Source organism: Hevea brasiliensis, chromosome 11 (genome assembly GCF_030052815.1).
Source record: "Hevea brasiliensis isolate MT/VB/25A 57/8 chromosome 11, ASM3005281v1, whole genome shotgun sequence".
NCBI classification, from domain to species: domain Eukaryota; kingdom Viridiplantae; phylum Streptophyta; class Magnoliopsida; order Malpighiales; family Euphorbiaceae; genus Hevea; species Hevea brasiliensis.
In genome coordinates, this window is record NC_079503.1 from 92,719,454 (window position 1) to 92,732,147 (window position 12,694).

At 30.7% G+C, this 12,694-nt stretch overlaps 1 protein-coding gene and 1 non-coding gene across 3 annotated transcripts; one reads left to right on the plus strand and one right to left on the minus strand.

Moving 5' to 3' along the window:
• Window positions 1-8,591: 8,591 nt before the first annotated feature.
• On the plus strand, window positions 8,592-9,976 carry LOC110661974 (caffeoylshikimate esterase). 2 transcript variants are annotated; one of them, XM_021820835.2, is made up of 2 exons: window positions 8,592-9,313; window positions 9,500-9,976. In XM_021820835.2, exons 1-2 carry the CDS (start codon window positions 8,896-8,898, stop codon window positions 9,859-9,861), a joined length of 780 nt encoding a protein of 259 aa, XP_021676527.1. In that variant the 5' UTR covers window positions 8,592-8,895; the 3' UTR covers window positions 9,862-9,976. The 2 variants fall into 2 exon arrangements, with proteins under 2 accessions (XP_021676527.1, XP_021676526.1); XM_021820834.2 differs by having other exon boundaries at window positions 8,595-9,976.
• A 515-nt stretch (window positions 9,977-10,491) lies between these two features.
• On the minus strand, window positions 10,492-10,563 carry TRNAQ-CUG (transfer RNA glutamine (anticodon CUG)). Its single transcript has one exon. It is a non-coding gene; the product is annotated as a tRNA-Gln (tRNA).
• Between the last annotated feature and the right edge of the window lie 2,131 nt (window positions 10,564-12,694).

Consider the following 12,694-nt stretch of genomic DNA (forward strand, 5'->3'; position numbering starts at 1 on the left):
AAAGATGACAACACTAGAAGAATTGCATGTCTATTTATACTATGCAGAGAATATATAATTTGAAAAAAGTAGGATAATTAAAGAAGAGTAATCTTACGTGGCATGGTGATTTTTTCCAGGTTGGCAACCTTACAGCATCTGACATGGAACTTCTAGAGCATTCTTGCATGAGCAGGCCAGTTCAGTGGAGACTCCATTTGCTTTGTGGGTTGTTAAACCACAGTGAAATGAAAATAAATCTCTGGGGATCCCTATATTATATTTTGAATGGACCAAGAATCATATCAAGTTATTTTCAGAACCATGTTCTCTGTGTTTAGAACCAAATATATTTTTTCAACTTCTGAGGGATTATACCCATGCCTGTGAGAACCAATCTATTCCGAGTCATTATTTTAGAAAGACAGCCAAACTTTCCTTTGGTTTACCACTTCTCATAGAATTTCAGAATCGTTTGCTAAGGAAATATATTAGGGCTTTTTTCCAAAAGGAGGCAAAAAAAAAAAAAAAAAAAAAAAGTGACTTAAAAAATATTTACCAAAAGGGTATTTTGGCTAACGTAGAGAAGAGAGAGAGAGTTGATCGCTAGTATAGATAGCGTCTAGCAAATAAAAAAATAAAAGACAATTATTGAACGCTACTTAAAATTATATCTGGCTATTGAACGCTACTCTAAGAAACGTCTAAATACTTTTTAGTTTTTAAAAATATAGATTAATTACTTTAAGGTTCTTTAAAATATTTTTTAATTATAAAATCATTCATATATTTTATAAAATAACCCTAAATATTATAACTATTTACAAATATGCCCTTATATTTTTATAATTAAAAATTTTGAAAATTGTACATAAAAGTAATAACTATATAATATACAAAATTTAAAAATACAAATAATATATATATATATATATATATATATGTTATTTCTTTAATTTATAATTTATCAAGTCTAGGCAATATCATAATCTTATAGGAAGTTTGAATTATATCACAATTAGAATTTGCATTAAAATCTTTGAACCAGGAGCAGCTCAATGAAGTCTCACAATCACAAAATATTGAATTATCTTATAAATTTTAATATACATAGATTTGATAAAATCTGTATTTGAAGAAAAAAAATAGAGGATTCTTGGCTAAATTTCAAGTAGGTTTTTATAAATCTTCAGACTTTTTCTCTAAAAAGTGGTAACTTAGAAAAAAAAATAATATAAGTAATATATAAATATTTTAGTAAAAATACATTTAATTAGTAGAATATAAAAGATAAAATAAACAAAATAAATTAAAAAATATAATAAATATCACAACTCGGTTATCTTCTTTATGCTATAGGATACAAAACACCGTCCCATTTGCTGTATTAGTGATGTTCTGTATGATATTGCGAGTATGTTCAAATTATTTGTCTAATTTTTTTATATTCTTATTTAAATTTTTCAATAAATGCTTTCTTATATTAATTGTGTCACTTTTGTTTGTTTATTAAAAAAAATAATTAAATCTTAATATATATCAAGATAATTAATGCAAATACTTATTTATTTTGTTTATATTTTATTATCTAATTACCAATTTTTTTCTCCATATAATTCGTGATTAATAATTATTAAAAGCTATTTATTATAAAATAATTATCAAAATTTTATGTTATTAAAAATTGAAACTATATTTAAAATATTTAAACATTACTTTTAATATTTTATTTATTTTGATTTTTAATTTCATATTTCATAAATATTAATTTAATATCTATAAATTATTTTATTTATTTTGAATTAATTTATTTCAATAATTATTTATTCATATCTTTTTTATTAATTTATATTAATAATATTTATCATAATTTAATATTTTATTGAATTAATAAATACTAAATAATACCAATTTTCAAATATTTATAAAATATTTAATATAATTCATTCACTATACTAATTTTATTAATTTGCTAAATAAATATTAATGCTCTTTTACGTATAAATAATATTTATATTTTTAAATTTTTTATATTATATAGTTATTAATTTATGTTCAATTTTCAAATTTTTTAATTACAAAAATTTAAGGACTTATTTGTAAATAGTTATAATATTTAGGATTATTTTAAAAAACATATGGGTGATTTTGTAATAAAAAAAAATTTAAGGACCTTAAAATAATTAATTTATATTTTTAATGACCAAAAAGTAGTTGGATGCTTCTCAAAGTAGCATTCAATAGCCAGATGCAATTCTAAGTAGCGTCTAGCTACTTTTCAGTAATTTTTTTTTTTTTATTTACTGGATGCTATCCATGCTCGCGACCAGTTCTCTCTCTGATTCACGTCAGCAAAAACACTCCATTTTCATAAATACTTTTCAAGTCACCCCTTTTGATAATTTTTTTTTTTTAGTTGCCTCTTTTTAGAAAAAAACCAACACAAGCTAGGAATGAAATTTAAAAAATAAATAAAAGGATAGGATTTAAAAATATTCAAAGACATCTGATTAGACTTTTAACTATATTATTCTGTTTTCAATTCGATTATGTGATCTAATTGTGATTCAAAAGTGATGAATTTGTCAATTTATTCTTTAATGTGACCTCACCAAGTGTAAGTTGAGCAAGTTATTGGTTGTTGTGAGGCAAGCACTTAAAATTTTCCATCTATGTATATACTAGTAATTTTATCAATCTTTGTTGTCAATGGATAGATGTTTTGATGATGGAAAGGAAAGAAAATTATGATAAATTTCATCAAATGACACTATAAATTCTTCAATTTCAGGCATAGTCAGAAGGAATAGAGTAGGTTCTTTATATTGATCATTCAAAATGATGAAATATTACAACTAGGAAGAAGATCAGGGAGAGTCAAGTTGGTATGGTTATAACTGTTGCATTCTGTGTATCAATAAAAAGATGCTCTAAAGCTTATCTTGAAGCCATCGGTTTGTACAAGTATCAAGCGGTGAGAATGTCTAGGAATCCCATTAATACAATTACAAAATAATAAGCCTAGGGGTCATATCATCATCCTAAACTAAGAATAGTGGCACAATTTGAATGTTCAGCTACTGTTACAGAGTCAACAACACAGGATATAAATGTTTATGATTTTGAAAAGGTTAAATCAAGTTACAGCACGTGGTTATATCCTTTGTTGAGATTGAGCATGTTCTAGCTAGTCAGTCATCATGGCAATTGTCATGAAAGTGGAAAAGATAGTGCAGGTATATATTCTTATTCCAAATTGGTGGTGCTTCTAAAATAGACAAAAAGGTAACTATTTCTAAGAATCTCATCATCACAAAGTTGAAAGATGGAGTTTTGTGGCAAACCTTGTCATCTATGACTCTTGAATCTGATGATGAACAATAGGTGGTGAAAGTAATGAAAGGAATAACTATGTTGGCTGTTGAACAATGACCTGGATTCCAACTTTATTTTGTTGAATAATGAGATGGAAATCATCTCTTAGATATTACTTTTATACTTTATTTGCAACTTTTTCCTTATTTTCAATTCGAAGATATACTTCCATCTATGATAGTCATCAAAATCATGAAAACATATCTTCAAAGATGCTATTTTGCATCAAAAGTTCTCTTACAGTTCATATGTAGCCTTTTTTTTTTTTAATTCATAAAGTATTCAACAAGCAAAATAACAATCCTACTGTCATTTCTGCATTTATCCATATAGATTGTTATGATACTGGTTAATCGTTAGCTGGATAAAATGAATTGGCATAATCTTTGTTAAAGTATCAGAATTAAAGAAAATAATTTTCATTTAGTATGATCTACCTACAAGACTATTGAATGAGAATAATTCAAGCTCTTTCTATTGCACGTCAGTTATCAGGAAACTAATAAATATATAATATCTAACAGCACCAACACTATCTTATTATCTACAACTATTACCCCCACCATGCATCATCTTTTTGCCTTCAGAAAATGGCAACTAACAAAAGATTTGCTACATCAACTTCCAACTCCACATAAGTTAAAGCCAGTTATAAATTGGCCAATGGATCTCCACTCATTAATTTCATAAACTTATCAGGTCATTTTCTTTTCTGGTCTATTTCACAGCCACTAGAAGGGACAGGTCAATGTAAGAAAGAAAAGTGCAAATCTGTGTTAATCACAATAGCAAATAGCTTATAATTTATATTAAATAATTGGATATGTGTGTCACGACAAGGACTTAAATACCTATGTGTGATGTGTGACTTCTGGTGCGCCAATTTGGTTGTTGCACAATCAATATGAAAGACCTATGTGAAAAGTCTTGCATAAAGCTTTGGCAGTAGCTTTCTTTAATTTACTAGGGACAAATTATAAAATTATGCCCAACTTCCACATCTTTTTTCGAATTTTGCCCTATGATCAAGTTAATGACCTGATTGAAGTTGCTATAAAGCAGTATGAAAGAAGCTACAAGTTCAACATCACATTAAAAAGAAAAGTTGCCACATCAACCATCCTTAAGCGGTCAATTGCCATGCAGAACAAACACAGGAATCTCATCCACAATCGTTCTGTTCCTCATATGTGTTGGAGTCCCACATAGATTAGATACAAAAAAATTGAAAGAGAATATAAGAAGTGGGGAGCTTTGGCTTAGACCATTTTGGTGGAGGCAACCCCAAGCTCAACAACAGAACATGCCGACAATCTTCAGCACACTTTTATAGAAATTTCACTATAGGCATAAGTTTTCTAGTTCTCCACTTAAAATAATTATATATCTTAGTACTTGTTTAAACATAGTTCACGCTTAAAATTGAATTTTTAGGCATAGAAGGCTTCAATGGGACTCAAACTCGAGACCTCACAGCCTTGAAGATGACTCTAGTATTACTGAGCTAAAGCTCATTGGTTATGCTTAATTTTGAATTAATAATAAAGTATAATCAAAGTGGAATTCACCCTCTCCAAGCCAAAAACTGTTTCTATTGATTCATCTGTTACCTAAAAGAAAAATGTTCGGCAGAGGACAGACAAAATCAGCCTGCTGTTATTACTTCAGCAGTAAGCCAAATACGCCTTTCATCAAACTAGCATATTAAAAATTTGAAATAGTATTTCCTTGTATTTCAAGTAACAAGGTAACAGAAAAAGTACTTCAATGGAAGTGAGAAAATTTCTCATTATGATCTATAGAAAGGGGAACAGGAAAACAGAATTGCTCATCATATACATCTAAACTTGTGAGGAACCATGTATTTCCTTCATGTATCCATAAACCAAAATTATGTGGCAAAACTTCTGGAGAAACTTATCCTGGCATTTAAGCTAACCATCCACCCAAATTTTATCATCAGAAACCGAACTATACTCTGCATGACAAATCTGTCAGTCATAGGTTCCTCAATCAAAGACTTTACATATGGCTAAATTTATATCGTATAAAAACAAAAAAGTGCTTAAGTCATTTATCTACTCTCTTATCCCAAACAAAAAATATGGAAGTATAATTAGCGAGTAGGGGAAAGAGTGAGAAGAGGAAGGGAGAGGCCTAAGAGGACTTGGGATGAAGTAATATTAAAAGATTTACAATTTTTGAATATTGATGCAAACTGTATCTAACAGAGCTGAATGGCAAAAAAAAATAATCCATATAACTGATCCCAATTAGTTTGGGATTAAGGTTTAGTTGTTGTTGTTGTTGTATATTGAGTGGCTGTCTGACCCTTCTGGAGGATGAGAGGGCAAAATATAGCACATGGAACAACTCTATGTAAGGTTCAAGATTGATGACAAGGCAGATTCAGATAAACTTCTCAGATTTTTTAATTCATTCTTGTTTATACAGATCTCTTCAACAGAAAATTATTTTTTTTTTTTTCGAAGAACAGAAAATTAATAATTAATCGTGTGAACAGAGAAAGTAGATATAATGAGCACAAAATTTTGTGTTTCCTATGCTTTTAGGCGGTTATTGGAATTATCAACTTTATGATGATGACAAGGAAATTAAGATAAGAGAGGATATAATTGATGAGAAGTGGATAATTTACAATTGGCTACGATAAAATGCACAATTAGAGTTCATGATTGCAGAAAGATTAATTGTTTTATACTGTGTCTCCACGAAGCAAATTCCCCTTTCAGTTAGTGAAGTCCATCATTATTGAATAGGACCAAATAGTTGTATCCTATCATGTTTCATATGCATACAAAAGAAGATATTGATGAATTAGGACTATATCTAAAACTGTGTCATTTGAGCCTAATCACATTTCCTCTTCTTTTTTAAAAGTTCCACTGCCACTTATTAAAGCAAAATTGGTTAGAGGAAGTTCGTTTGACCTACCAATCATTGGCATCATTTACTTTGATCAAGTGAATAAATAACAGTTCACCTCTTTTTACAAACTTACACTAATCAGGCAAGCTAAAGCAGCCTAGCATTTTCTAGGTGGAATATTTATCCCTGATTTTCTTTGAATTGTGTATGGTTGTTAAGTTTGGTCCATAGGAGCATATACTATTAGTGGGTTAGTGTTAGTTAGTGGTTCCATCAAGAAGAGACAGTAGGTCTATTTGGAGAATAAATTATCAAGACAACACTTTTTGAAAGGATGAGATTCAAAGTTTGAAACCCTCCACCTCCTCACCATTTAGTCTGAAGACCAAAGTAGTGTTGAACTAGGCTACTCTCATTAGTTATCCCTGACTTTATTTCTAACAGTACAATTATAGCTTATTAAATAAATGAAAGGTTTTCCTAGAGTTCTGTGCCCTTTTTTTCCTTTGAACAACCTTTCATCTTTTTCTCTTTGCCCTGTTTCAAGCAACTTCATGAACCTGCAAGGCATAAAAAGAAGGCTATACTTCCACTTTATTTTCCCTCTTGTTCTTTCCTTGTGTGGTGAATTGTCTCATTGCTATCACAACAAAATATTAAAAGTAATCTACTTCTACCTATTCGATGTTAAAAAGAACCAAAGTTTGTAGCTTTACGGTATATGTTCAGGACGCTAAAGTTGTGTTTGGCCCTGAATTTCAGCAACGCCAAACACAGTTTTTTGGTAAAGCAGTGCCCAACTACTTTGCAAAAGGTGTATTAATGCAGGCCCAACACACTTTTGACACAGGCAAACCAACATTTGTCGTATGCAAGCTCTGAAACCAACTCAATTATCTTTCTTTTAGTACAATAGGTCCAACTTCTGAAAATTGTCAATGCCAAGAGTCTGATATAACACACCAAAAGACATAGTTGCACTATTTGCAGTTGTAGTAATAAGACTACTCAATTCAACGTTGCGAAGTCAGCTTGAAATTGGTGCCTGTGCAAGAGCCTTTGCATAGCAAAGAACGCTTCAAAAAGCATAGGAGGTTAATGTTTGGATATAGCAGTATGATGCTGCCTCCTTCATGAGTTCCTATCACATCATCCAATTATTTTATAAGCGCCACAGATTAAAATATTCTAACAGAAAATCCAATTTTCGCAAGCGATCCTCACCTCGTAGACCTTAGAAATCCTGCAACATTCATATCTTAAACCTTGAGGCCAAGTTTTCTCTAACTGGAGTCAACTAGTTGTTTTTTATTTGGCAAAGAACTAGAGTCAACCAGGTCATTGCCTCCAATTTTGTAGTATATGCAGGAGGTGACTTTTTTTTTCCAGAAAAGAGATTAATATTACTCTAAGAAACAAAATTACAACAATCCTTATCAAGGAGTACAGATAACTGAATAGTGGATTCAAAACCCAATCAACAGAAATAGTTCCTAATCTTGCGCTTTTTGCTAAACAATGTGCACAGGCGTATGCACTTCTTGGGGCAAACGACAACTGAATAAAAGGATTGTTTCGTAGAATTGAATGAACATCTTGAGCAATAGCCTCAATCTCCCAAGGAATAGAAGCTTGAGGGCAAGAGAAACACTTAGCAAGAGGTGACTACTTAGTAGGGTAAAGAAAATCTATATTGGAGTCCAAGTATATAAAATAGAATATTTAAGCAAAAGGGAAAAGTTAAACGCATCTAACTCTCTTCTACTTTATATATAAACAAATTGATGAACACAGGAACATAATGATGCATATATGACCATGGCAGGCAGCTAATGGTCCAAGGCATTGGTAAAGCTTTGTGATTTAAGTCTAGGATGAGCTTCTTGTGCAGGTTAACTAGTATTTTCATCCTATTTAGGACCATAGGGAATTTTAAACCATGAACTAGACTAGGTTTTGTTTTGTGAAAGTGAAACACTTGGATCCTAAATCCGATATCTCTTTGACCAAAAAAAAATATATCTCTAATATCATGGGACAATGGCAAAAAGAAAAAGAAAAAAAAAAAGTTTATCAATTACCCACCATAAACTTCCTATTATTTATAGGATTACATTTAATTTTCAATCCAAAACAAATCTTGATCAAATGGGTAAGAAGCTATGGAAATTAATCAAGCATAAACTTTATGCCCTCGTCCAAAAAAAAAGAAATTAAAAGAGGAAGAATGGCATATACTTTATGCTTCAATTAGAAGTGTTTCATTCTCTTATGATACGTGTCCATCTACATAAGAAACTAAATCTTTATTCAGAAGATGTAAAATCACATAATAATAATTTAACCCCAAAACAGAAGATGATGAAGCAGATTTACCCAATATTTTCATGCAAAGCTTTAACAGAGATACCTTGAATGTATCGCAAAAACAAAGCTATGGCTGCAAAGTAGGAAGGGGCTATGGGCATTAATGACTAACCTCAACTCGGCTACAAACTAAGAGTTAATTGAGTCACAAAACCGAGTCCAACCCAACTCAGCCTATCCCCAATTCAAGAGAAAAGTTAGTCAAATGCACGACCAAGCAGCCAAACCAACCACAAATCATCCCAAGGGAAAAACAATTCCCAGATCCTAATCGTTTCTCCCAGAATGGAGGAGCAAGAAAATCTCTTGACTGAAACCGTAATTCACTACTGGGGCAAAACCCGAGAGGAAGAATACTACAAGCAACAAGGAATCAGGGCATCACATTCATTATACACCTCACCTAGGGGACTCTCTCTCTTCACCAGATCATGGCTTCCCATCTCCACTGCGCCTCCGCGTGGCATCCTCTGTATGGTTCACGGTTATGGCAATGACATCAGCTGGACCTTTCAGTCCACAGCTATCTTCCTTGCTCAGATGGGTTTTGCCTGCTATGCTATTGATATCGAAGGGCACGGTAGATCTCAAGGCCTCAAGGCGTATGTCCCCAATGTCGACCTCGTTGTTCAAGATTGTCTTTCTTTCTTCAATTTTATCAAGCAAGATCCAGAATTTCATGGGTTGCCCTCATTTTTATATGGTGAGTCAATGGGTGGTGCTATTTGTCTCCTGATTCATCTAGCAAACCCTAGAGGGTTTGATGGTGCAATCTTGGTTGCACCCATGTGTAAAATCTCAGAGAATATGAAACCCAGATGGCCAATTCCTGAGATTCTATCATTTGTTGCAAAATTCTTGCCAACTTTGCCTATTGTACCAACTGCAGATGTTCTATCAAAGTCGATAAAAGTTGAGGAAAAGAAGATAATTGGAGTGATGAATCCGATGAGGTACAAGGGAAAACCAAGATTAGGTACTGTTTTGGAGCTGTTGAGAGTTACAGATTATCTGAGTCAAAGATTATGTGATATTAGCATTCCCTTCATTGTATTACATGGCAGTGCTGACGTTGTTACAGATCCAAATGTGAGCAGAGCTTTGTATGAAGAGGCAAATAGCGAAGACAAAACAATCAAGATTTATGATGGTATGATGCATTCTTTGCTTTTTGGTGAGACTGATGAGAATATTGAAATTGTTCGGGGTGATATTTTGGCTTGGTTGAATGATAGATGCCAAGCAAATTGATGTTCTGATTACTTTTTCTTATGAGCAACAGCTCCTCTTTGTTCAAATGCAAAAACCTGTGAGGAACTTGAAGAATTCTATTTTTCTAATGGATTTAATATCTTATTTGAATTAAGTTTGATATATATGTTAATTGGGTATTTACTGTTTGATTGAAATTTGTAGCTTGATGAGATATTTGTCCGTTAAAAGAGCTCTACAATCTGTTACAGACTGCAAGTCCCTGAGAATTTTTCAGTTGTGTTTGTGCAGCAAATGTAGAGGAGAAATCTAGTTCTGCTCATGTCATGAACATTTTAGTTTCTTAATACAAATGCACAGAAAGTTACAAAGAAAAGAAATAACTAGCAGTTTCAGAGCGTAGGATGTCAACCGAGTTCTTTGATCCTTTAGTTGACATTGTGCTATTTTGAAGGGCTATGAGTCATTAGTTTCAGTCCGATTGAGATGCACACACCCCTCTTGACTATAAAATAAAAAGAAAGAAGTAACTGGCAGCTTTGATACGCATTTTCATCTGTTACAAGCGTTATCCTTTGTACTTGGTTGTCTTCTTATTAGTGGAGTGGAGGCCTGAGAGGCAGAGGCTGGGGAAAAAAAAAATGCAACATGGATAAAAAAATAATAGAAAGGTCCCACCGAGATTTGAACTCGGGTTACTGGATTCAGAGTCCAATGTCCTAACCGCTAGACCATGGGACCTCGTTTGTTTCAGTGTTTTCCCTCATGTTATTTTTATAGACTATACAATGTTGAGAGCTCAATTAACTCATTCTAATTAAAAAGAAAATTAAAAATCAAAAACAAAATTCACGATTGAATCAAACCTTTTAGATAAATTTTTAGTATTTTTTATAAAATTAATTATTTAACCCTTCATTTAAAAAAATAACTATTTAGTGCTATCTATTAACTTTTGATTATTTAAAGAATAACATAATTATAGATAGGAGTTGAATAGTTAATGAATTTAAAATTATGATAATTAAATAATTATATTATTAAAATTACAATGTTGAATAGTTGAGTTAAAAAATTATTTTAAATAACATACATTTTGTAAAATAAAAAGAATTAAATAATTTATTTTATTAAAATGAAAAAAAAAAAAAACTAAAGAGTAATTTTCCCAGCTTTTTAATAACTCCTTTTTCTCTAGTTTATTGCCTTTCTTCCTTCGGAGCTTGCCTCTTTGTCACTTCCAAGTTAGCGGCCTCCTCAGCCCCATCTGGGTGGAGAATGTCTCCTCATCCTCCTGCCCGATAGTGGGTCTCCCTGCCCCCCACTGGGTGGGTTGTAAATATTGTTTTGTTGTTGTTAAGTTGCAGATTTAAGCTTAATTGAAAGGGATGTGTATGTGTTGATCTGCCTGGTTGTGTCTTCCTAGCATCGCCTCTCCTGCCAACTTTAAATCATGGGTTGTTTTGGTGAGCGAAAGTTTAGGTTTTGCTGTGATGGTACTGGGTTTTCTTTGATTTATGGATTTTGGTGTTAGATTTGGGGAGAATATGGTTTAATTTGATTGACGATAACTCTTGAGTCTTTCCCCACCTTAGCAGTGGCCGACTCTTAATAGTCAAGAAACCTAAAGAGGTTTGCGTTGCCCCCTCTGTTTTCTGAATCTTTGGCACCCCATGGCTCCTTGCGCAATCACTTGTTCTCTAAGGCTCACACTACGTTTCAACTTTATTTGGGGTTGTTTTTGAGATCTAATGGTCTTGCATGGATCTCCTAATCTTCTTGGTTTGCAGTACTCACCTAAGATGGCCAATGAGTTCATCGATGGTGTTTTCTTTGACAGGCGTTTATCTTCTTGCTTAGTAATGTCAGCATAATGGCCATTGAGCTTAGTCCACACATGGCAAAATGTTTTGCCATCAACTTGAACGACTTCTAAGTTACACTTGGCTTTTTTTTTAATTTAAATATTAATAAGTTATTTATATATTCATACATGCCAATCTTTTTTTTTTATATATCTTTATAAATTAATTTTTTTAATCAAAAGATTTGAACTATAAAAAATAAAAATAGATGATATTATAATATTTTTTTTAGTATATATATTTTTTAATTACAAAATTAAAAAGTTTATTTTTAATAAGTTCAAACTTTAACCAAATTTAAAAATAAAACACAAAAATAAGATGGATAAAAATAATATATTAAATTCATATGTGATTGTTTAATTTATTATTAAATTTCAATGACATCACTTGATTTTAATATATTATGACTAAAAAATATCTAATTTTATTTTATTTCATAAAATTAATATCATCAAATTTTAATAGATGATTTTTTTAGTTTAAAAATGAATTTTAAAAAATATTTAGCTAGCATATTAAAATTAAATTGAATTATTATTATTATTATTATTATTATTATTATTATTATTATTATATAATTAAAAGATGGAACATTTCTTTGTTTCTAAATCATAAAAATAAAATGATTCATTTTATTTATACTTTCTTTTACTTTCTGCATTTATTTTTTTTTTTAAGCTGCTTATGAAATATAGTGTGAGCACATAATTTTTTTTATTAAATATAATAAAATTTTAATTATTATTTTAATGAAATTTATCTAATAGCACAAAAATAACCATATTATCATTGTTATAATAAATATAACTAACTATACAAATAAATCATATGTGAGCTGATAAAAAAAAGAATTTTAAAAGATTTTGCATTTTAAAAATAGTAATTGAAATTTAAAAAAATTATAATAAAATAAGTGTTTAATAATTTTTTTTATATAACATATTTTTATTCTAACTATATTTATATCACTAGAAGAATTTATATTTATTATTTTGATTAATTTT